At 42.9% G+C, this 25,985-nt stretch overlaps 1 protein-coding gene across 2 annotated transcripts in view; it reads right to left on the minus strand.

Annotated features, from left to right (window-relative positions):
- Positions 1-4,442: 4,442 nt before the first annotated feature.
- The window catches only part of SMAD9 (SMAD family member 9), a 47,793-nt gene continuing 26,250 nt past the window's right edge, over positions 4,443-25,985 (minus strand). The window contains exons 2-7 of one of the 2 annotated variants that reach the window (XM_015406126.1): positions 22,987-23,585; positions 19,759-20,013; positions 17,765-17,875; positions 13,759-13,980; positions 12,109-12,365; positions 4,443-4,626 (exon numbers count right to left, since the gene is read on the minus strand). In XM_015406126.1, the coding sequence (XP_015261612.1) occupies positions 4,483-4,626; positions 12,109-12,365; positions 13,759-13,980; positions 17,765-17,875; positions 19,759-20,013; positions 22,987-23,398 (1,401 nt within the window). In that variant the 5' untranslated portion in view covers positions 23,399-23,585 and the 3' untranslated portion in view covers positions 4,443-4,482. Of the gene's footprint in view, positions 4,627-12,108; positions 12,366-13,758; positions 13,981-17,737; positions 17,876-19,758; positions 20,014-22,986; positions 23,586-25,985 lie in introns of both variants that reach the window. The other variant, XM_015406125.1, reaches the window with a different exon arrangement.

Here is a 25,985-nt window from a genome sequence, read left to right on the forward strand (position 1 = left end):
TTGAGATAACTACTGGACTCTTGCTCTTTTCTACTACCAAGGTAATAGGAAGCTCTACACTGTAACTTCAAAGTTAAGAAGCCTACCTTAGAATAAAATCAGCTAGGGGGAGGGACAGAGGAACTGCATATGTATACTTTTCTCTTGGATCCCTTCCTCAGTCTGTTGCTATGCTGAGAGTATATGTGTGGACATTTTCTTTTTAATAAATATTGTATAAAATTTAATGCTGATGGCTGTTTTTTGTACCACCTAGACCTCCATTGTTCAAATAAGCCATTTCAAAATGAGCACTCAGAGAGGGAGTCAATTGGCAAGAAGCTAATTCCCCCAGGGGTGCACAAGTGCAGTAAGCTGTCCCTGCAGTAACCAGATGCAGGGTAGTGGGAAATGCAGGCACAAGGCAAGGTCTTAGAATACCTATGCAAGGAAGGGAAGCCTCTCAATGGGTAATTCCTATGAAGGCCAGGTTGGTGGCACATGCCAGGTAGAGACTTGGATGGCCACTCAGAGGCCAAGACGAAACAATACTTGCAGATCAGTGGGGCTTTTCCGCCACATCTTGTTTTAAAGCAAAATACCCCCTGAGACTTTGATGGCCTTCACACATTATGGCGAATACAGAGTAGATCTGGGATCCCCACACTATGTCAAATGTTAACACAGACAATATGCATTGCAAGTTCTCCTCAATTCCTGCATGTGAGGATCAGAACCATGCCCCACATGGAGAAGAAGCTCCAGCCTTGCCCCCCTGCACCACTTTCCCAGCCCAAAATAGTCTGGGGAGGGGGCACTATTGGGCCTCCTGGGGAAACCCACATATATCCCAGGGAACACATGGGTTCTCTAAATACCGCCCTGCTCCCTCCCAGAACTGTTTCTAGGCATAACTTGTCCTACCTAGACATGCAATGTAAATGAGGTGGTAAATCTGGTCCATAATCTTGGGGTAGGGTTGCCAGACCCCCGGTCGGGGAGGGGTTTCCCCCAATTTCGGGGGCTTCAATCTGCCACTGGCCAGGGGGCCAGTGGAGAAGCCCCACCACCAAACAACCCCCTCCCATGTCAACGTCACTGGCATGATGACGTCATGCAGAAGTGACATCATCACGCTGGGCACATCACGCGGCCACACACTAGCATTTTGGCCAAAACTCTATAGTAACCATTGAGTTTTGACCAAAATGCTAGAGCATTTTGAACCCTTGGCATCTGCACAAGTAAGTAAAGACATTTCTAGTTAAAAAACAGAAAGAAAAAACAAAAAAAATCTGCTCTACTTAGTAAAATTTGATGTACTGAAATAGTGAAAATTTCTTTAATTTTTAATATTGAAGTTAGCTAATTATTAATTAGATCTATTTTTGGTTCTTACTAATATGTAGCATTTAAAAAAATACACTGGAAATATTTCTTGAAATTAAACCATCGTTACTTTCAGTGTAAGAGAACTGGAGGCTCAGAGTACCAAAGTGCAGGTTCAGATTAAGGAAGGGCATTGGCCTAAATGCTTTGCTAGAGGTCCTTCCTGTCAAGACTTGGAGGCTACAGCAGGCACTAAGGTTTGGCAACTAAGACAGAAATTGTGCGACTGAACAACAACATAGCTTGAAAATGCTTTGCAGGAAGAAGAGATCAGCAATTGTTTCCTGTATGACCAATTTAAGTAACAAATGATGGTCTAGCACATCAATCCTCACTCCCTAAAGGGGACTGCCATCAAGTTCCGTTGCCACTGGCACTACTTCCCACACATATCTTTGGCTGTTCCCACCATCACTGACAGCCTAGAGGCAGAAGAAGCATCCTTCAGAGGGCTGGATTTGGCACAAGAACAGCCAGTTGGTGACCCCTAAACTAAAACAAACCTCTCTCTAACACACTATGAATGGGCTACTAACATGCTCCACCAGCAGCCTAATATTAAAGAGTAACTTTTAACTGTAGAGGCAAATGCAGTGTCCAGCACTGTGGCAGCAAAGCCATCTGACTTCCCCCTGCATGAAAAGCTCCCAACCAAGCCTCTTACTTTCCAATTAAAGTCTCCTACAAAATGACCGTGGGATAAGGAGCCATCAAATGATCTGCCTCTTCCTTTTCCCTCGCTGCAACTGTGAAAGTGACCTTGGGCAGTTGTGTTATGCAAGCAGGAGGCTCCTAACCCTTACAGAACTGGGAAAGAAAGTGGTTTCTACGAGTGTACATCTTTGTACAAAATGGTACCTCGAGTCATCAGCAAGCTAGAAACTGAAGCTCAGCGTATCTATCAAGTATATGAATTCTAGACAAGGGTAAGTAAGAACCGCTCTAAATGGCAACAAGCCAATTTCCTAATCCAGAATGCTTATCAATCATCCAGTTCATCAGCAAAAAGTACATTTATACGAAACAGTAGTTTTGTGTAGATCTAAGCACTTTAGCTCATTAAACCTAATCCAAGGGGGTGCGTGTTCCATAGTCACACAGTGCCAAATCAGACACTGTGTGCAAAACTCACCACCCAAAGAACCTCAGGATGGAACACGACAATAAATAAATACTCAGCTGCAGCCAGAAACAGCAGCTGCATATTCATACCACCTGGTGTAAATTAACCATCTCCTGATATCACAGGATGGTGCATCCTGGCCAATTTCACTCCCTCCACCATTAAACACCGTGGGGAGAAGTAGGGAAATGTACTCTGCTTTGACATCAGGATGTGGGTAATTCTGATGTTATCAAGAGAAGAATTAAACATGCAGTTGTCTTTTTCAACAGTGACTGTGTATTTACCCCTACCCCAGTGGATGGCACTGGTGGGGAAAAATACAATGCCCTGACATCAGGAAATGGACAGATTTGTCCTAGACATTAAAAGAGTAGGATAGGTAGGATCTCAGGGAGGAGCCAATGCCCTGAACTTTCAGGTTATGTTAAGTGATATAAGAGAGGTGTATGGGTGGGTGCCAATGAAAATGGCAGCCATGTGTTTAATACAGGGCGTATCTCCAACCTCAGATTTCATTTTTAAGCACTTAAATATTGCAAACTCGGATTTGAAATGATGTGGCTAACACCTTGTGAAATCTTGCACAAGTGTATGAATCAGTGATCAAGGCTTTCACTGCTGGGCACAGCTTTGCCTCTCTATGGCTGCAGCCACACGGAACAGTAGCCACGCTAGAGAGACGGAAGATAGGCGGATTTTCCAGGCGCGATCTCACCGCCACATCTGGGAAGTGTAGAGCTCCCGTGGCTCAACTGAGGCTTCCCTCCGAAGATGCGCGGCAAAAAACTAGTACCTCGGAGGTACTAGTTTCCGGAAACCGCGGGGCAAGGGCAGGCGTCTGATCGCGTTTCCAGTGGCATCCGGCGCTCACCCATGTCCCCTCGCAAACAGGTCATTTTTCCCCCCAAGGCTCCACGGATGCGCACAAGCAACCAACGGAGCATGCACACACTTCAGTTTATAAAAGTAAACAACAACAACACCGTTTGCCGCGCCGCCCCACTTCTTTGCCTGTGGTCTGATCGGCACCTCCCCACTGGCCACGGGACCTTGACGGGACCTCAACCAGACTTCTCATCTTGCAGTTGCGTGTTAGTTTGCCCCGGGGCAAACAGCCACACTTCTCCCCCGCATTTTCCAGCCTATGACTCTCTGTGTCAAGGTGAGAAGAAAAATGGCAGGCAGGTAATTTATATCTACTCAGGAAGGTGGTGTAGGGCTGAGTCATTATCTTGTAGGAGTTCCCCATTATTTGAGTCATTATCTAGGGTTTTTTTCTTCTCACCTTGACACAGAGAAGTTATACCTCTGAGGATGCCAGTCACAGCTGCTGGCGAAATGTCAGGTCCTACAATGCCAAGACCACGGCCATACAGCCCAGAAAATCTGTAACAAATAATGAACTCTGGCCGTGAAAGCCTTCGACAACATAGTTAAGTGGACCCTGTACGACTGGCGGCACCATGCCTTGATTACCAGGTATGAATGACAAAAAAAGATGTGGCCAGAGGCATGTGGACTTTCACAAGCATCTAATTGGCAAGGGTTGGAAACAGAATGTCAACTAGAGGAAACCTGGTCTGGATTTAGCATGACAGTTCTTATGATTTTCCATGCCACTTCACTGGACGTGCAAAATTTATGTAAATTATAGAGCTTTGCTTCTGTTGGTGCAGTTTTGATTTTTTTTAAAGCAATATACATAAACACTGGCCTTATTCAAACCAAAAACATGCCATTTGACCCCAGATATCTGTAACTTCCCCCAACAAACAGCAATACAATGGATCAGACTGACATCATATTAATAATCACAAAATGGACCATAAAACATTCAACACCACCACCCTTCCAATAATAGACAATGTATATACACATTCATATATTTACAGCTACATACAGAAATTCAGGGTTGCTGCAATGGGAGAATTCTACAGGCAACTGCCTGTAATAGCATTCATCCCATGGATAGGCTACAGAGATGATTCTTAGGAAACAGAGGAGATTGGGTTGTGCGGAGAACCCATTTGCGTCAGCACTTTATCTAGCCATTGCAACGGTCCATGGAGGTGGATCTCAATCCAGCACGGAGTACTTGTAACATCCTGCCGATGGTATTCTGCTCCCCAGCCCTACAAAGAAATGATAGAAAAGGTCATTGCTATATTGTCCTTTAATTCATCAAGGAAGGTCTAGTTCTGCTACTTTCAGTGCAAAAACTCAAGCCACACTGGAAAAGAAAAAACAGTCATTTACAGCTAGGGTCGCCACAACCAGCAGGGGTGGGGGACTTAACAGGAGAAAGAGGAAGGCCCAGGCCATGTTGCGGGTGATCATTGCGCTGTGACACTCTAGTATTTGCATAAAAACTCTATGGTAAAGATGGCTTCTACCATAGAATTTTTGTTCAAATACCAGAGCTTCACCCAGATGTTGCTGGAGTGATGAGATCACTTCCTGTGTGATGCTGGCAATATGACCTGGGCCTTTCCCTTTCTCCTGGTAATTTCATTCACTGACCAGCTGATCTGGTGGCGATGGACCCCTGCCTCCACCAGGAGGAGGGGGGGTCTGGTAACCCTATTTATGTCTTAGCCAGAGCAAAGTATCAAATTACTCACTTCAAATCATATTTGTTCATACCAGGAAGTTGACTGGAGGTGAACCTGCAATAAGAAGGTTACACCCCCAAAATCTTGTTGGCCTCTAAGGTGCTACTAGACTTGAATCTTGTTGTTCTCCTGCAGACCAGCATGGCTACCTTTTGAAACTATCTGCAATAAGGAAACAACCATCAAGATCCACAAGCACCGTCTCTATATTTGAGAGAACTTAATTTTGTTGTTGTTCAGTCGCACAGTCGAGTCCGACTCTTCGCGACCCCATGGACCAGATCACGCCAGGCCTTCCTGTCTCCCGCCGTCCTCTGACGTTTGCTCAATTTCATGTTCGTTGCATCGATGACACTGTCTAACCATCTCATCCTTTGCCGTCCCCGTCTTCTTTGACCTTCAATCTTTCCCAGCATCAGGGTCTTCTCCAGTGAGTGCTCCCTTCTCATTTGGTGGCCAAAGTATTTGAGCTTCAGTTTCATTATCTGGCCTTCCAGGGAACAGTCAGGGTTGATTTCTTTTAGGATTGACTGATTTGATCTTCTTGCAGTCCAAGGGACCCTCAAGAGTCTTCTCCAGCACCAGAGTTCAAAAGAATCTATTCTTCGGCGCTCGGCCTTCCTTATAGTCCAACTCTCACAGCCATACATGACTACTGGGAATACCATTGCTTTGACCATGCGGACTTTTATCTTACATACATAGTTATCTAGGTAGGGCACAATAGTGATCAGGGCTGTGAAGAATTTTCAGAACTGCCTGAGTGCCAATATACACACATGCTTGCACATCACTTAAACAGCTCTTCAGTGACTTGCAGCTGACCATGTTCATGGCTTCTGTTGAAATGCACTTTCAGTAGTTAATGCAAAAAGAAACTTTTTCAATAGAGTTTGATTGGTGAACTTGCCCCAAGATTATTTGCATAAGTTGTCCTGATTTTGCAGGAAAGTTTTATGGATTCACCTTAAAGTAGCAGTAAAGCTCTTCTGCCATTCTGACAGACTTTGTATGGACCAAGAGCAAATTCCAGCAATACTGAGCTCTTCTGACACACTGACTATTGAAGGGCAAGGGGCAAGCAAGATCAACCATGTGACCAAGCCACCTCGGGATACAGAGTTGAGTGTGAAGGTGCTCTTTCTCCCGGGTAAGTGCAACTGCATTAATGGAACAGTACTTCCATTGGGGGAGGGGGGTTCCTTTCAACTACGGGCCCCCACTTCACCCCAGTGATTATCTGTGAGAGTTCCCTGACCTTGAGCAGAATTTCAAGTAGCTCATTTGGCTGAAGCAGGAGCAAGGAGGCTGGAAAATCTTGTTCCATGAGCTTTACTCTCCTTGCAGTATTTTGGTTCCAACCCACTGTCATCCAATAATTCTGTTTATTGCACAACGTTTTGCTCACAAGCACACCAATTTATACAGAGAAATCCCCTTCAAGCATGGGAACTGTTATTGCTGGATCTGTTCTGAAAATGCAAAACAGCTTTAGAAGTTTATATATTGCACTTCTGATGTTTCTGACATGAAATGATAGCTGCACCAGCATCAGATCTGTTGTGAAGTTCTTGTCTCATTAAGTGATTCTCCATCCCCCTCTGGTGGTGGTCTGAAAACAGTTGCAGGTTCATTTTTGTTAGTATTTGTTCTGTATAAGCCACATTGTACTGGAGTGCTTAGTGTGTCTTTTTAAGACAGCAATTTGTGTCCTTGGAGCTCTTTACAGTGCAGTTGTCTAGGATGGCAGATGGAAATCCTTTATTCACATTTTCAAATGAGTCCCAAAGGAACATGATATAATGAAAAATGAGTTCTGTTCACACATTGGGCCTACAGGATGGCGAGAGTATGGCCAAACAATACAAAAGTCTTGGCATATTGGCCCTGTTTGGCAACCAACAGGCTAGTGGCAGGAAACCAGCAGAAGTACAGTGAGGCAGGTGACAGTGTAATGTCACTTCTGGGGAAAACACAAAAGTGCCATCATGGCTTTCTAGGAACTGCTGGAATCTGGCAGTTCCTAGAAAGGTGAGACAGGTTTTCCCCAGAAGTGACATCAAGGCATTGGCCTGACAGCCATCTTAGGATGTATTTTTTCCCCTCCTGCTGCTCCAAGCAGTGATAGGAAACAAGACCCGGGGCGAGGGATCCCCCCCCCCCAGTGGGGGAAGTTTCCATTGATTCCTACAGTACACCAACATCACTTCTGGGTTTTTTCCCAGAAGTGACATCACACCATCACCTAATGGGACTTTTTAACATTGTTTTTCTCCCACTGGTTGTAGGAGCAGCGGAGAGAAATGTGAGCTGGGGATCCCCCACTGGCAGTGGGAAACTGGCAAGCCTGGAGGACTATGACCTTACTAATGAAAGGCCTCACAGACCCCTAGGTCAGATCTGGAATACACAAAGAAACAATAACCATGTATAACTGGATCAATTCATCAATGTAATACATGCAATAAAACTGGAAAACGATATAAATTGATGTTTTGTATTATTTGCAGATTTTATAAATTCTCTATAATACAATAACAAGTCAATGATGTAACAATTCAATTATATCCAGTCCTTACATACAAACAAGGGAAATACAATAAACTCAAAGTTCTATCAGGCACAAAGATGCTCCAAAAAAGGAATTATCCAATGATTTCCACTGGGCCAGAGATCCCGTATGCACTGAATCCACAGGAGTTGATGAATTCTCCTAACTGAACGCTGTCTCAACTGTAGTCTCCAGCTGCCGCAGTTCTGGCCACGGTTCCGCTGAACAGGCGAGCTAGCTAAACAAGACCACGTTTCACTAACACTTTCTCAAAGACAGGAACCACATTCTGGTATAAACCAACAAAATCCTAGAACTTACAGCAAGTCTTAGAAAATGTTCATACACAGCATATTCACAGACTGAATTATGTACAGATGTCCATGCATGATTTGACCAGTGGACTCCAAACCTTCAGAAGATGGACAGAAGTTTATTGATCATTACCCCTTGTTTTGGATTTGAAGAGAGCCCGAAAACCTGCCTTATCACCTGTGTTGACAGATACTCCATCTGTGACCAAGGAGGATATGTGCAGGAAGATCTGTCTACTTATTTGGATTCAACTGTGTTGCTGCAGGCATTCTCAACTGTATCCAGCACTTCTCTTGCACCATGGCTACTGAGTCCATTGGCACCAAGAAAATTCTGCTTTTCATTACCAAACCTTGTAATAACTTTCACCATGACAAAAATGTTGCTGATTCTGGTTTGGTCCACAGTGCCATCACACCTCAGGGACAGTGCCAGTGTCTCTCTAGTCAATGTCTTGATTGTCACTTTCTACAGTGCACTGCAGAAATTCCTTGTGGGCATTTGGAGTCATGTACTGAAAGTCCATCTCAGTCTTGTGTGCCACTTCTGCAGTATTACAGGAAAAAAAGAGGTTAGCCTACTCACAACTACTCTTGTAGGAAATGAGCATGCACTCAGAGTCAGTTTCTTTGCACTTCCATAAATGCGTAAGAGGTGGCCACCAACTTTGTCTGCCAGTTTTTCATTGGCCTTGCATGTTGCTTTTTTCATAGATGTGATATAAATATGTGATTTCTCAACAGGTGTCAAGGTTGAGCGACGGAGGGCTTTAATGCTTTCAATGTGATAGGATTATTGCAACTGTTTTTAAATTGTCTCAGTCCTGTAAATAGTGCCACATTCTTTTGCAATGTGGGGGACCTGAGTAATTTTTGAAAATAATTTTATTGTGTCAGGAAACTTGAAACATGTTCTACATTGAATATAGTGTTGGCCATTTTGATGAAAATGTTCAAAGGTGTTGCCTAATTTGGAAGCTGGTTTCATAACATCCGTCTGACCTGATACTCCACCTCCAGACGTAGTCATAACATCCGTCTGACCTGATACTCCAGACGTCGTTGACTTGGACATATTGCTTTCAGCATCTCCAACAACAGTGTGAGTGTCCCCAGTTTCTTCCTGTTCATTGGCAGATGAAGGGCATGTGTGTAGCAGTAAGTGTATTTGCATCAGCAAACACTAGAGATTCATCAGCAGGTGCAGATAAGAGTGCAGTTGTAAATGAAGTGCCAGCAAGGGGTGCATGAGATGTGTGAGCTAGCAAAGGTGGTGCAGGTGGCAATGCATTCTTGGATGGTACAAACCAGCACTTCAGAGAAATGAAAGACACTTCAGTCTTGCACTAGCAGTCTTAGATCAATGTTGTTTTCATTCTGGTAGGAAGGTAGGAAGGCTATACAAGGGATTCGACTGACTGAGCAAGTGGGTTAAAAGAAAACAGAACGACTGTGTTTTCTCGTCCCTTCTGTCAAATTGTATCCTTACGGACACACACAAACCTTATATGTGCCCTAGTCAGAGGGAGGCTCTTTCCAAAGGCAAAGTTGTTTGATGAAGACTGCCCTTCATTCTAGCAGTATTCAACTACTGTCTCCAGCACCTACAGTTCTTCTTAGCAGCCCTTCACGGATTTCTTCCTTCTCAGCCCTTGAACAGATTGTTGTCTGGGTGGCCCAGTATGTTCAAGTCTCTCTCAGCAAACAGCTCAATGCAGAACAGGGCTACTAGATCTCCAGCTGTGTAGTACTCTGCCTCCAACTCTTACTTTACTTCTCTCAAGCACAACAGCAGGGACAACAGTGTAGGCCACAGAGCTCTACTGTGTCATGCTACAGTTCCCAGGCTCCTTTGCAGCACTGTTGTTCTTGTTTGTCAGCATCCATTTTGTTCTACCTCTCTCAGAACTCTCATATCACATGACTGGGGTTCAGCATCTCAGAGAGACTGAGATTAGGCCTCAGCCCCGCCATGCCCAGCAGACTGAATGTGGCCAAAAAGAATACTGGAGACACAGTGGACAGTGAGTGATAGAGAGGTAAAAATGTTTGTGCATTTTCAGCATTGTCAATAAGAGTCAAGATTAATTGCCTGAATTCCCAGCCTTCTAACTCAATTGCCTCAGACAGAAATCAGTACCTGATTTCTAAAAGGCTCTCCACCAGTTTTGTAAGATTTATTTCCAAGTGTTTTATCATGTAAGATAAAAATTAGATATTTTTGTTTTAAGGGCAGATCTGCTATCCCCATTGCACCTAGAGAATCATAACAGTAAAAAGGGACTCTCCAAGATCATCCAGTGCAAGTTACCCATTGCCAGTGCAGGCACTCCACAACTACAATATCCCCAATAGACGGTTTTCCAGCCTCTGTTTAAACTATTGATAGGTCCACTTAAACCTGTTCCTTCCAAGACCTTACAGCAGATAAAGTAAATGTTTATGTTTATTTGGATTTATATCCCGCCCTCCCCTTGACGGGCTCAAGGTGAGTTCCAACAATATAAATACAGTAAAACAATATAAAATTCAATACAATTAAAACCGCATTAAAACATATAAAACATACTACTTTAATAACAGCCAGCAATACTGGGAATAATTCCCCAGAGATCTGTTAAATTTAGGGTCTCCAACCCAGGCTGTAAATGGGGGCTGACCCAGCTGTAAATAGGGGCTGACCCAAGCTATAAGTGAGGGGCCAGCCCAGGCTATAAGTGGGGGCCGACCCAAGGAGGGGGGATGCCCACTGCCTCAACCAAAAGCCCAGTGGAAGAGCTCCATCTTGCAGGCCGTGCAGAATTGTAATAAATCCCGCAGGGCCCTGATCTCACTCAGGGGCTCATTCCACCAGGCAGGGGCCAGGCAAGTTGGACATCCCTGGGGCCGGGGGACCACCAAAAGATTTTGATTGGTGTGCCTTAGAGCTCTACAGGGCTCATGTGGGGACATAAATAAGGACAACACTGAGCTGCCATTTTGTGAGGACTCTTTATTTTGTGATAGCTTTAGAACTTTCTGTCCCTAGTACACCATGTAAAAATCACAATAATAATCAGAGCAGCACATTTTTCTCAGTTTTACAGGGAGTCTCTGTCCTCAACAATCGTTTAAGTAATAAAGATATTCTCTCAGTTTGTCCTCTTATTTTCACGTCCTCTCCTCCTTCCTGTCAGTCTCTTTCTCTTAATTTCTCTAATAATTCTAATTCCCCCTTCCCTCTTTCCCATCACTGTCTTTTTTAAGTTAGAACAAATTTAGGAAGTGCCCACGGGATTGCAGATTTTGCACTAGCACTGGTTTCTTCTGCAATAGGGAAAAAGACTTAGAATAAACCCTGCTTCCCTCTGTGGATGATTGTGTCAGTGATACACTGGATGTCTGGCAAGATTTCTTGTGTCTCTTTGACCAATGTTGCCTCTCACTATGTTGAACTATTGTGCAGAGCCAGCAGCTTTTCCCCAAGGGAACTGAAGCCATTTCTTCCGCCTTGCCTCCTAGCAACTGCCAGAACAAACTCCCTACCTTCCCCACCGCTCCAAAATGGAGACCAAGAATACCATTAATCTCATGATTGTTTTGATCGTATTCTTATTTGCATCATACATGGAAAAAGCTACGAAATCAACAGCATTCAGCATCTCAGACACCCAACAGAAATGCCTGCTTCATATCTATTAAAGCGCACAAGAAAAGGGGAAAATTGCCCTCAACAAACCCAAAACAAAACGAACTGTTGAGCTAGTACCTAAACGGATTATAAACAGTTGAATGTAAGCACGTAGCCAACTGGTTGCCGATTGTAAATCACCCCAAAATGAGAAACGCAATTTGCAGATCACAGTCTCACCATGATTTTTTTATTTTTAATGTCTATTTGTTTTATTATTATTAACAAACATTTAGTTTGAAACAGCTGATGTTTAATTATGGAGAGATATCAAGCTTCTTGCTTTGAGATGATTTACAGTTTTCAACCTGTTGGTTCATTTCTTATATTCAGCTGCTCGTTTGTACCTATTAACGACAGAACTTTTAAAAGAACTGTCTGCAAGTAACAAATTATGTTTACAATAAAATAGATTAATGTTGCCATTTGGTAGTGCAGTTTCATATTGTGAGAAAATAAATCCTTACTTTAACAAAGCTCATCCGGATGGTACACATCTTGGTTAGCTCATACACCACCTCAAAGCCATGATTAACTGACTGGGCGAGTAACTGGGCAAAGAGCTGGTTGTTGAAAATCTTCAGGCTGCAGCCACTGGGAATCTTGCAGACAGTAGCTGGGTGGAAGCCATGCTGGTAGTTACAGTTGCGGCTCTGCACAAAAATGCTGCTGTCACTTACACACTCGGCATATACCTCTCCTCCAACGTAATAGAGGTGAACACCTTCAAAGAGGGAGAACCCACAGGTTATTTGCACTTAAAAAACAAAAAACGGTAGCTCCAAAGTATTTTATGCACAGTGCTTAATGTGCTATAGGGTTCCTTATAGAACATAAAAAATGTAGACACTGTAAAAGGGATTACATCTACAAATAGGGTTGCCGGACCTCCCCAGTGGAGGCAGGAGTCCCCCACTGCCAGGCCCTGGCCCCTGCTCCTAATCAGCTGGCCAGCGGGGGGGACTTACTAGTAGAAAGAGGAAGGCCCTGGGCGATGTTACGTCTGGTGCACACAGGAAGTGATGTCATCATGCCAGCAACATCCTGGTGACATCAGTTCTGGTGCATGCTGGAAGTAACATAGCCACATTAGTGGCCTAGGTCTCCCACCCTGGTAAGACCCCCCACCCCCCACTGGTTGCCATTTGAGACCTGGCAACCCTATCTACAAACCCAGTCCTTAAAACTGGTATAAGAATCTGACTACAGAGTGGGTTATTAACTGTGGTGCAGACATTCTACATCTCAGGTTTCAAACAGCCTGATTACTTGAGTAAAGGATAGGGTCCTTGCATTCTGGACAGTAAATGAATTGCTCTTAGCTGATTTGCTCCTTATACTTTATTTACTTCATTTATAAGCTGTCTTTTCCCCCCATTGGGGACCAAGAGCAACCTTACATCATTCTCCTCTCCTCCATTTTATCCTCACAACAACCCTGTAAGTTAGGCTAGACTGCACATGTGTGACCAGCTCACAGTCACCCAGCAAACTTTCATGGCAGACTGGAGATATAACCCCAGGGTCTCCCAGATCCTAGTGTTTATCTAATACTTAGGTGCTTATGTAGAACCCATTCCCAACTAGGTGACTCAGACAGCACCAGAATAGGTTTATTTGAAGCTCTGATTTTCTAAATCAGGGTTTGGCTGCTGGCCCCAGGTACTTTCACTGCTTATCCTTCCCCTCTGGCCTCGGCTGTCAGTATCCCTCCCTCCATTTCTCTTAAGACCCTCCCACTTTGAAGACTGCTATGAGATCACTGCAAAAAGGAGAAGACTTTAATGAACAACACAGAGTGGAATTTTCATTGACATTCTGGCAAGCCACAGAAAACTAAGTTCTTGAGCAACTCACTAAGTGATATACTCCATGCACAATAGATAGTTGTAAAATACCCTAGGAGTCTCATGCAGTGTGCAAAGTATACAGTATTCACTGTGGATAAAACATTTCTAATATGCCCTAAGCCATGTGGATAAATGGGGCTGAGTGGCACAGGGGTCAGGGTCAAATACTACTTTTGAGCCCTGTTTCTTCTCATTACCAATGGTAATCATCATAACAATAATACTACAGTTCTAAACATCTCACAATGAAGAAGGGTTTGCGCTTACCCTTTCCGATGTGTCTCCTAGTGTTTTCTATAGTAGAGTTCCTGTTTACATTAGACAGCAGTCCAAGGCAGAACCTGTTCTTATTGTTCGAAGGATCTGTAAAGCCATCTATAAGTATACTTCGAGAAGAGGCCTGAAAAGTCTCCCCTACTCGATTATTGAGTTCATAATAGGCTACTGAACACCAGTGCTGCGGCTCTTCATAACAAACAGGTCGGAAGTCTAGAAGGACAATACAGAAGGTTGAAGGGTAATCCCACAGTGACCAGAAAAGAGCAGAGCTCTTGTCTTTTCAGCACAAAAAAGTTTTCTTGCTTTATTCTGATGACATGCAGCCACCTGGTAGCTGCTTGAAAATTTATCACATAGCAACTGCAATCTGTAGCAGTTATCCCAAGTGTCCCAACCCCTCCTCTTTTCCAGATTTCCGACAGCTGCCTAGAGGTGTGATTATGCCTAAAGATACTGTCTTCCTAATATGATTCCAGACACTGGGATGCATCTCACCAACTACCAGTGGAAGTCATAAGAACATAAGAGAAGCTATGTTGGATCAGGCCAATGGCCCATCCAGTCCAACACTCTGTGTCACACAGTGACCAAAAATACCACGTGCCATCAGGAGGTCTACCAGTGGGGCCAGAACTCCAGAAGCCCTCCCACTTTGGCCCCCCAAGCACCAAGAATACAGACCGTCACTGCCTAAGCCAGTGAGGAATTTCACATTACCCTTTTTAACCTGTTTTGAAGCCGTTTTTGATCCGTCGTGGAGTAAACCAGTATAGGGCTGCCATTTCACACATGGCTTTCCCCTTCCGGTAAAGAGCTGGATCTGAAGCGGTTTGCCATTTCAGACTGCACCGCTTTTCCCCACCGTTTTTTGCCTGCATGGGCGATCTCCGGCTTTTTTTTTAACGTTCACTTTAGAGCGCTATAGCGCTATAGCACAACACTCCAGGCATTCCAATGGTGTTGATATAATACTGTTGTGTCATAGCATTATAGCGCTCTAAAGTGAACGTAAAAAAAAAAAGCCGGAGATTGCCCGCGCGGGTGAAAAATGGCGGGAAAAAGCGCATTGGAACTGAGAGAACTGTTCCTAAACGGGACAGAAGCGTTTGTGTGTGAAATTACAAATATATTCCAGTAGTGAACCGGTTTTAAAACAGTAAGCGTTTGTGTGTGAAATTAGAAATATATTCCGGTAGGGAACCGGTTCTAAAACGGTTCTGTCTGAAATTACAGACCAGAAACCATTTGGGAACCGTTCCTCTTCCGGATTATATAGTCTGTCTGAAATTCCACATAATGTTCCATCTATATCTTGTAGCTAATAGTCACTGATGGATCTCTGCTCCATATGTTTATCCAAACCCTTCTTGAAGCTGTCTATGCTTGTAGTTGCCATCACTTTCTGCGGCAGTGAATTTCACATGTTAATTACTCTTTGGGTGAAGAAGTACTTTCTTTTATTTGTTCTAAACCTACTGCTCATCAATTTCATTTAGTGCCCATGAGTTTTGTGAGAAAGAGAAAGGGGAGAAACGTATTCCATTCTCCATGTTCCTGCAGCAGTATCCAACTAAAGAGTAATGTACCTTTATTACACCATGTTCCCCTTATTCCAGCAATCTCCCTTTTGAGTTTCAGAAAAATGATAAATAAACCTGTCGGACCCAGGTAGACAAGAATTCACGCAAGCTGGGAGATTGCAGTGAGGAGGGGGTATTGAACAAAATCAATCCCCTCTTTGGCAAGTGAGCATAAGCATGTTGGGGGGGGGGAGGTAGAATTTCTCCCTCTTCACTGCCTCATCTCAGTCCAGATACCTTTTGTCTGTACAGTTCCCACAAATCTGGGCATCATCTGCATTATGCTGGCAGTTAGTTGGATACAACCCATTATATTGTCCAAAAAAGGAACTCTCACATCTACACATTTACTTATCAGACATGATGTACATGGGGAAATGGGTTAAGGTTAAGAATGGAAATGAACATGCACCTTTGCATGTCCCCCTCAATATCCATGTTGTTGTGTACAGACACCCTCAGAACACAGTAACTATTTCTGAAGTATCCATTTGACAAACACTGTGTGCAGTCTGGATCGCCATAACCCAATAAAAGAGTTTTGGCAGAGAAGCATGAACAGAGTTCCGCTCACATAAGAGGAATTTCCCACCTCCACATTTCACTGCCTTTCAAAAGCAGCTTCTGGTGGTTGGGGAATCCTCCAGCATGGTACAGAATGTGGCGAGGGTTTGGGGGGGGCACAATTGAGGGGAGAAGTCAGCAGAAATCAGGAACTCTGCCCCGAGTGAGCAGAAACAGTTTTGTACCCTTCTGATGTACTAGAGATGCCAAACTCTGTATTAGATGAGGCACAGAAAAAGACAGTTATTTATTTATATCCCTGTTTCTCCAATGCTTAAGAAACGTCACAAAACCAGAAGCAGCTTAAATGGAGGCTTTTTATCTAAGGAGAAAAAAAGAGGACTGAGTGGAAACAACTAAGGGATGTGGAGTTCAAAGAGAAAGTTCATCACTGTTGTCAAAATTCACTTTCACAGTCTCTTGCAGTGAAGCTGACAGGAAGAAAAAAGGAACTAGGTCTTCACACAACAGATAATGAACTGGAAATTCACTGCCACAAGACGTTGTGCTGACCAGAAGGATATTTGGCTTTTTTTTGACATTCATTTGTTTATTTAATTTATACCAGTAGGGACCCAAAGTGGCCTACATCATTCTCCTCTCCTCCATTTTATGAACAATGATTAAACACGGTGTACCATTTTATTTATTCCATTTATACTCCTCCATTCTGGTGACCCAAGGTGGTTTATATTATTCTCCATTTTATCCTCACAATGACAACCCTGTGAGGTAGGTTAAGCTGAGACTGCGTGACTGGCCCAAAGTTATCCAGCAAGTGCCCACGGCACAGTGAGGATTCAAACCTGGGTCTTCGGGACTGTAATCTGATACTCTAACCAGTACCCCACCCTGGTTCTCATACAGCTGGTGGCTGCTGCATGATAAACTGCTTTAGGAAAGCAGTATGTGAAGTATCATGGGGCTTGCTTTTGAAAGAAACAAATCACATAGTCTATAGTAGTACTTTGGATCTCTACAAATAGTTCTAGTAGAGAGAGTGAGGTGGGGTTTCCAAAAAAAAATTGAATTGGAAATATTCTCATGCCTTAATGTGTTGAGAGTATCTGATTTGATGTCATGTGTATGTTTCAGTGTGAGCATGTGTATGAGCGAAATATTTTTAACAGATCTGATTAGTAGGAACAGGCACACAGGAAACATCTACAACTTTGAACCTGTCCAGTTTGACTGTTATTTTCATGAAGTTACTGATTAATTTTACAAAACAATGCATTTATAGAAATGGAAAGAAAATGTTTGCAGTAGCTGTCCACAGAAAACTACAGCAGTGGAAAATTTTCTGCTCCACATCACTCTTGGCTGGCAAAAGCATAACGTTTGTATCAAGAGCTGGAGCACTGGTCTGAGCTAGGGGTAGTAATTTTAAAAAAATGTTTCTTAAGAGATGAAAGGGGTGCCAGATGTCCTAGTGAAGCATACAAATGACAGGTTCTTCATCTCTACAGCCTTACAGAGAATGAACTAAAAGGCTCACTGGAGTCTGTTTTGCTACTTGGGGCTTTCATTACCAGCCTAATAACTGGCATGTTTGATCTGTCCTGTGAACAAAAAAAAAAAAAAAGGCTAACACCGAAGTTTTCAAACTACTCCAGACAGTGTGATCCTAAAAATATTCCAGGCAAAGCATCAGATCTACACCAAGAGTCTTTTGGAGTAAAAGATTTGAGGATTTCAGCAAAAAATGTTTATTGTTGTTAAGGATCACTACTGTTAATGATTTCAGGTATTTCAATCAATGGACTAGCAATCAGGCATTGCCCACGTCTCTCCCCTAGAAAGCAATACAAATATTTACATACTCTCATGTTCTTCATCTGCAGATTTACCTCCATTGGGCAAAGACAGCACTAACTGACTGTCTGCAGGTGGGTGTATAGGACGTCCAGTGTGGTTTCCTGGTGTTTCTCTGGTATGATAAGGAGGAGGTGGTGTTTCAACTGGGAAGAAAAGCAAAAAGACACTGGATTTGACACTTCATTAACAGACTAGCATATGTGTTCACTGGAGAAGGGCTTAAAACAAAGCACTGGTTCTTCTGCTTTTCTTTATTGTCAAGATTATGGCTGATTCAGTGAAAGCACTGGGTGAAACCAGCATCTATATATGGAGTTGATACTTCCGCAGTTCTTGTGAGTTTTTAAAACTAAGAATGAACAAAAATATATGAATTAAGTGAGTAAACAGTAGCAAAATGGCATTTCTAAATGTCAATTTATCTGCCTCCTCGATTATCAAACAGGTGACATGGGAAGAAAGTTTTAGAGCTAAATGACCAAGTAACAAATCTCTGGGACCCTATGGCATTCACCAAGGGCTTGGGGCTGTGGCCCATGGCTAAACTAGACATGACAAGATAGTGTCCACCCCACTATTTTTAAGCCATTTAAAAATAATGTGAGGGCCTCAGGCCTACAGTATGGCAGGCTGAGGAGTTCTTTTGTTGTCTTCCTACCCTGTCCGTCTTTTCAAGTACCAAAATTGCCACACACTCACACACAGTGGCTATTTCAGCACTTAAAAAGATGGAGGGGAAGAAACAGTCTGCCATAATGTGGGCCTGATCAGGACTGGGGCCTTGTTGAATTTTTAAATCCATTTAAAATGGTGGCAGCATCTGGAGGTTGGACCTGTGGACACTGTCATGCCTACTCTGGCAGCGTACATGCTTTCCATTTAAAGCCATCCCATTTAAAACATCCCAGGTTCAATACCCAGCATCTCCAGTTAAAAACTGGTGAGGTAAAAGTCATAGATAAAAATAGTGGGTGATGTGAAAACCTTTGCCTGAGACCCTGGACAGCTGCTGCCAGCCAGAGTAAACAATGCTGACCTTGCTAAAGAAATATACTCAGTATAGGGCAACTCAAATATGAAATTGCTCCTCTTTCAACGACAACGTGCAACTTATTATTAAAACCAATCTCTTGGCTACATGATGGTAGGCAGTATAACAAGAGTTTGTTTCGGAAGGATTCAGGAGGGTGAAACATTCAGGAAATTATACATCGCTAGAAAGAAATACTAAAGGTAGAATAGCTAAAATGCACAGAAGTATAAGCCTGCTGAAAGTGAATCTGTTTGGCTTCTGCAAAGGGAAGTCCTGTCTTACCAACCTTTTGGAATTCTTTGAAAGTGTTAAACAACATGAAGATAAGAATAATTCAAACACATTAGGGATTGGATTGTCAAAAAAAAAATCACTTGGAAAGTAAAGGCTCTTAAGTAAATCTGGGCAGTAAGACAATATGTCCTCTTTAAAAAAAGACTATTGCAGAAAAATTCAGCACCTTTCTTCTGAAGAAAGGCAAAGTCTCTGGGGCATCTTGGTTTAGAAACAAAGATAACTTGGCGTTAGATGGTAAGTGTTTAAAAAACATGATTGGTAGGGAAACAGAGCAAGGGGGGAGGAAATTCCTTTGTCATACACTACTATGCAATTTCATTGTCTGATAGTTTACTTAGAATGGTCAAAAAGAACGGACTATACCACCACAGTGTGTGTATGCTTGTGTCTATCTAGGGATGACCACATATGCTTAGATAGCTTTAAAAGTGGGGTTATACAAACCCCTACACACACACAGAGTACTGATGGTGATGGCACCACAAGAGTTCCAATGCAGTTATGATTCCCCAGGCTGCCTACCTCCCCTAAATCTGTCAGTCTTGTTCACCTCCAACTATTATAGTAATACAATTGCCATGTGCTTGAAACACTGAGGTAATTTTCTACACTGAACATTTTGTGAATTTCCTTATTCTCTGGGAAAAAAACACTGGGTATTGGAAAAGGTGTCCAGGGCTTGAGGCTCTCCCATACCTGTGACTTGATAAGGACTTCCTGGTGCAGAAGAGCTTCCTGGAGAGTCTGGGTAGCTTGTGTTGCTAGGTGAGTGGGAGAACATATTGGGCGATGCTGGAAAGGGAGTGCAGGGAGGCTGCTGGAAAGAATCAGGATAGGTTGCATTGTGAGGCATCAGAGGCTCACTGTGAAGGGACGCGTTCCGGAATTTGGCAAGGAGGCTGAGGTGTGGGTTAAATTCACTGTGTCTTGGAACCAGCACTGGAGGCAATACTAGAACAAGAAAAAGAAGGGTCTATTTTAGAAGGAGTTGTTACAAGCCAGCCTGTTTCTAAGCTTTGACACTTACCGGCATCATCCTTCTTACACTACTCTTGGAATGTTGTTGACATCAACATGTTAACTCAGAGTAAAGAAACTGTAAATGCAGTAAGGAATTCCACAAGAAGAGACCTATGACCTCACAGATTCTCTCCCCACAACTATTTTCATGTTTCCAGACCCATCCCTTCAGGTCTCTCTCTCAGACAGACACAGGCATGAAATGTATTTGTGAAGAAGCTGGTCAGCCTCTTGTTCTTCACAGCAGGCCAGAAGGCTTTCTCATGAGTTGAACCACCAGAAGCCACAGCTAAAGGCCCTCTTACCCGATAATTCTTGGGTATAGTGGCATCACTACTGTTGAAGTAGCTCACTTAGTGAAGCCAGGAGGCTGAAGAAACCTGCAGAAGCCACTGCCACCCCCCCAAATTACTATTATTTTAAAGTTGTGTCCCTTACAACTAAAATAAAAAATATAAAAAAAGACTTCATATGTTATACGTTTGACCTACAAAAAGCCTTAAGATCACAAAATATTAGGGTGCTTCTTTAATCTTTCCAACCGATAGTAATCAGTCAAGAGAAAATGTCTGTGTAAATACTAATTATAAAATGCAGAATTTCTCAGATAGGAACTTATATTAGAGTTCAACAGAAGATTTCAACAAAAGTCATCACACAGATAAACACCTTTGGGATACACCAACTGGGATCTGCAAGTAAACTGGACAACACATTTAGAACATCAAAGCCCCCCCTACAGTAGGTTGTATTCCCTAGATCGTAGCCCAAGACTCATTTTAAAATGCATATTGTTCATTGGGTCATGACAGTGAAAAGGTTTTTCATAAACTGATAAACTCTTCAAAGGAAGGGTAGGCTCTAGCAGCAAAGGAAGTGAGGATACAGACTCTGTTTGCTCAGATGACCGGGAGTGGTAGAGAAGTCAGGCATGCTCTTCTGGGCCTGCTACACCCTGAAGCAGACTTAGCTTCTGAGGGGGAGGTCAGCAAACACTGCAAAACTCACTGATCCTAGCAGCTGGGGAAGAGGCAAGGAAGCATGCCTATGTTGGATTGTTTCCCCTCTCCAGTATAAATAAGGTTTGCTAGTCTCTTTGAGGACTCTGTTAGCAAAATTGTACTACAACATGGAGATGGTCTGCAGTAACCCAACTCGCTCCTTCAGTTTTCATGGGCTTCCTTATAGCTATCTAGTCACACATTTTCATGGCTTCCACTTGGTATTAAAATGAATACGAAAATCAGCTGTGTCTGCTTTGGAAAGCAGCAATAAAATGATCAGAACAGGATAAAGAATTTTAATTTGCAACTGATGCTGCCCCCCCAATAACCAACAGTAACAGAGATATAAAGTAATAAGGACTGAAGAGGGGGAATAGAATTTGTGCCATCAAATTTAACCAACAGTAACAGAGATATAAAGTAATAAGGACTGAAGAGGGGGAATAGAATTTAGCACCATCAAAATAACTGCTCTTCTTTTACATGAACTGTCTTTCAAATCTCTTAAATCTGATTTGTGTCTAGTTTTTGTAAAATTGGGTCAAGTAGCCACCAGTGTACAGAGATGGGGCCTGTTCACATAGCCAGGGCAAGTTTTGTAGGTAGACAAAAAGTACTAGACAGGTTGTGAATGTTGGCTCCAAATCAGTGGCAAGCTGAGTGGGCATATTTGCATAATATACAAGATCCACTTTTTAACATGCACCAGCACATGCTAAAGAATAAACACAGTGAAATGCCAGAGCTGTATCCTGTAGATATGTACCAGTATGTAGCCATCGCTCAAGCTCATGAAGTACTTTGTGTTTATCACAACCCAGATGTCTGAACTTAATTTGCTATTACAAAGACCACTAGCAATCACACATCAAATAGGTACAAGCCTTGGGGCAGTCAAGCATAAATTCAGTGGGAAGCTAAAAGCAGCAAAAACTTCAGCACCTTGGACAAGGACAAATATTAGAAAGGCTATGAGAGAAGTGTATGCAGATACATCTTTAAAGCAAATGAAGAATGGCTGTTTATTGGTTCACCTACATTTGAAGCATCCAATAGCACAGTTGTTAAAAATATTTATTGTACAAATTGCAGAACTGAATTGCCAAGCTCCAACAATGGGTGGCAGTAAATGGTGTAATTCAGCTTTTTAAAAGGACAGTTCACAATTGGAATGGTAAGTGCACCAGGGGTGAGCTGAACTTGTGGGAGAAGTGATCATAACTTTACAGAACTCAAAGTCGAATTGACGTGTGCTGGGTATTTGTACAAGCCCTGCCAATTGCACAGTAGAGCTGAACTGCAAATGGTGCCCACAAGAAAGCAACCACTTTATCGTACAAACTCTGCCCAGACATGGTCAACTCCCATTCTCATCATGCTAACCACAGTTTGGACTGGGATCCTACTGAAAATTACCACTGACAGAAGGATTTCCATCTGCAGTATATTACTTCCTTTTCTCCTCCCTCCCACTGAAGCCCCATATGCCATTCCTGGAGGATGGAGTATTCTCTCTCCAGAACAGCATAAGCTGGAAGTCTGCTGTGGTGGTGGTGGTGGTGGTGATGGGGAATTAGCAAAAATCTCACACACCCATCAGTGGAAATTAGGCAGGATTGAATTCAATGGCTCCTATCTCTTATATGTACTCTTATATTTAGGAGTAACTAAGCTTCAAATTGCCAGAAGTTAACAACACGTTCCCCCCCCCCATTACTATGCTGTAAATGCACTTCCTGTCTGACTGCTGGAATAAGCCTTTAAGGCTTGAATGAACCATGTTTTTATCCTGCATCAGTAGAACCTCTTTCCTGATAACGAAGTACGAGTTACAGTCCATTATGTGACACCCAATGCTGTGATCACCTTGACTGAAAAGATCTGTAGATGATTTACTTACCTGGGGTTTCCACCCGTCGATAATGGTAGGGATTAATACACACTTCCTTCTGCTTGGAGCCAAAGGGGAACTCGCAACATTCCAAGGGTTTTAATTCATGGTGAGACTGTAAATCAGGCCAGCGCCACACTCTGCAGTAAATGACATGCGGCAGACCTTTACGGTGAGATACCTGTAATCTCCCATCCAAAGAGCGTGGGATTGTGACACACTTACTGGGCTGCCCGGGACAGCTCAGCGCCCTCTCCAGCTCCTCCATGGCACCTTTCTTTTTCTTCAGCTTTTTCACCAAGGAATCAACAGCTTTTTCTGCCCACTTCTCCTCTTCATCTCCTTGCTTCCAGCCTAGCAGTCTCTTTACTGCTGGGCTGGTGAAGGAGAACAAAGAACTAATAGGGGTGCTGGAGTGCATATGAATTGGAGATGATATGTACAGTTGCAAAGCGAGGCCCAGGTATTTCACTTCCTCTCTCCCCTGCAACAAGGCTTGGATAAAAATATAGGAAGGGCAGCTGCCTTCAAAGTCAGGATTCTCCACACATTATCTTGAGAGTTGTTCAGAATATTTCATCTCAAGTGTCTTCAAATGCTGAAGAAGTCTGCAATTAAAAAACAGTATTTAGTTGGGACATGGACATTTCACTCTACATTTCTGATTTTTTTTTGTATTAAAATAAACCTTTGCATTTTGTCTTTCAAGTACGTATCTTGTGAATGTCAGAACCAGACTTTTAAGCACTAGCAAAATTCAACAGGAACAACTGCAGCCACTGGGGAAAAAAAAACACTGTCATTTTGTTGTGGCTATGCTATTTCTTATGAAAGCTACAGGAGAAAGAATTTGGGAAGGATTTCCAAATCTCTACCCTATGATGCCCTCTCAGATATCATCACTCCCAGACATCATTAGTTTCAAATTTTCTTCAAATCCAGTGACTAGAAGTGGAACACATTGTGCAATTTTATACAAGAACACTGTTTATTCACTGCTTCAGATCCGAGTACTCACAAGCAGAAAAGGAGGAACACCATGAGGTGTTTATTGCTTCAGATTGGAGATTTTTGTGATCAAGAAGCATCTTGGTTTGTGTGTGTGTTTGCAAAAATAATGAAATACTAATCGATCAAGAAGCATCTTGGTTTGTGTGTGTGTATTTGCAGAAATAATGAAATACTAATCGAGACGGGTAGCCATGTTAGTCTGTTTGTAGCTGTAGAAAAGCGTAAGAGTCCAGTAGCATCTTAAAGACTAACAAAATTTGTGGTAGGGTATGACCTTTTGTGAGTCACTGCTAACTTCTTCAGAACTTCAGAACAGAAGTACTAATGTTAATCTTTAGCTTTTGAGACTCATAATAGTGCTCTTATTTATTCCCTTTCTTTCATGTATAGTAGTGGCAATGTTAATTTCTGTGCTACTTGTCAATGGTTAGAGCTGGTATGATTTTTATCTGAACTAGTTTTAGTTGGTGGATTTCTGAGGAAAGACATATGGAGACATCAGTTATTTTATGGGCTTGTGCCAATTTACACAAAAGCCAAGAAAAGAGTACTTTGTGTAGAATATTAACACCAGGCTATGAATAAGAAACATTTGTAATTGATCTTGAAGTTTTGCAAGAATTCATCAGCACTTTGCTCCATGGATAGTTACTGAACCACACTGGGGAATTACTCACTAAGCTAAATTATAGGAATTGCAGTGAGAGTGTGCATATGTTTGTTTATTGACATATTTATATTCTGCCTTTATCTGGGGAGTTGAGGCAGCTAACAAATGAACAGCTAAAATTGAAATCATAGAAAACATAATTCAACACTTATCAATACAAGTGGAAGCACAGATCAATAATCTTTTCATAGTTCCCAATCCTGACAAGACAGAGGTTTTCTGGGATAGTAGAAAGAAACCTGGGACTTCAGATCTTTCCTGTCTTGGATGGGGATACAGTCCCCTTGAAAAGCCAGGTTCACTGCTTGAGAGTGCTACTCGACACAGCTGTTGCCTTAGAAACCAAGGTGGCTGTGGTGGTTTGGAGTGCTTTTGCCCAGCTTCTAGCCACAGTGATCCATGCCTTAGTTACATCTAAACTGGACTACTGCAATGTGCTCTACTTGGGACTACCCTTGAAGAGTGTTTGGAGGCTGCAGCTAGTACAGAATGCCACAGCTAGACTGCTGGTCAGGGCCAGCTATGAGGAGCACATAACCCCAATATTACAACAATTACACTGGCTACCAACCCACCTTGATCCCCATTCAAGGTGATAGTTTTGACCTTTAAAGCCCAATAGGGCTTGAGACAGGGGTATCCAGAGGACCATCTTCTCCCCATATGTTCCTGCCTGGGAATTAAGATCATAGGGAGAGGCCATCCTGACTGTCCCATCCATCAAAGAAGTTTGTTTTGTGGGTACACAAGAGAGGGCCTTTTCAGTGGCAACCCCATGATTATGGAACAACTTCCCCAAAGAGGTGTACCTAACCTTTTGATCTTTAGGAGACAGTGAAGATAGTTTTATTTAGACCTGTATTTGATTAAGCTTATTAGCAATCCTCTCCCTCATGGATCACTGCCTTGTCGTGGTGAGGGGGCTTGCGCGGTTCGATGAAGCTGTGGGCTATGCCGTGAAGGGCCACCCAAGACGGACAGGCCACAGCAGAGAACTCAGACCAAGTGTGATCCCCTGGAGAAGGTAATGGCAACCCACTCCAGTATCTTTGCCAAGAAAACCCCATGGACAGTATCAAAAGGCTAAAAGATATGACGCCGGAAGATGAGCCCCTCAGGTCGGAAGGTGTCCAATATGCTACTGAGGAAGAGCAGAGGACAAGTACAAGTAACCCCAGAAAGAGTGAAGCGGCTGGGCCAAAGCCGAAAGGACCCTCAGTTGTGGATGTGTCTGATGGTGAAAGGAAAGTCCAATGCTGCAAAGAACAATACTACATAGGAACCTGGAATGTAAGATCTATGAATCAAGGTAAGCTTGACATGGTCA

The sequence above is a fragment of the Gekko japonicus genome, unplaced genomic scaffold (genome assembly GCF_001447785.1).
Source record: "Gekko japonicus isolate JY-2015 unplaced genomic scaffold, Gekko_japonicus_V1.1 scaffold919, whole genome shotgun sequence".
Lineage (NCBI taxonomy): Eukaryota > Metazoa > Chordata > Lepidosauria > Squamata > Gekkonidae > Gekko > Gekko japonicus.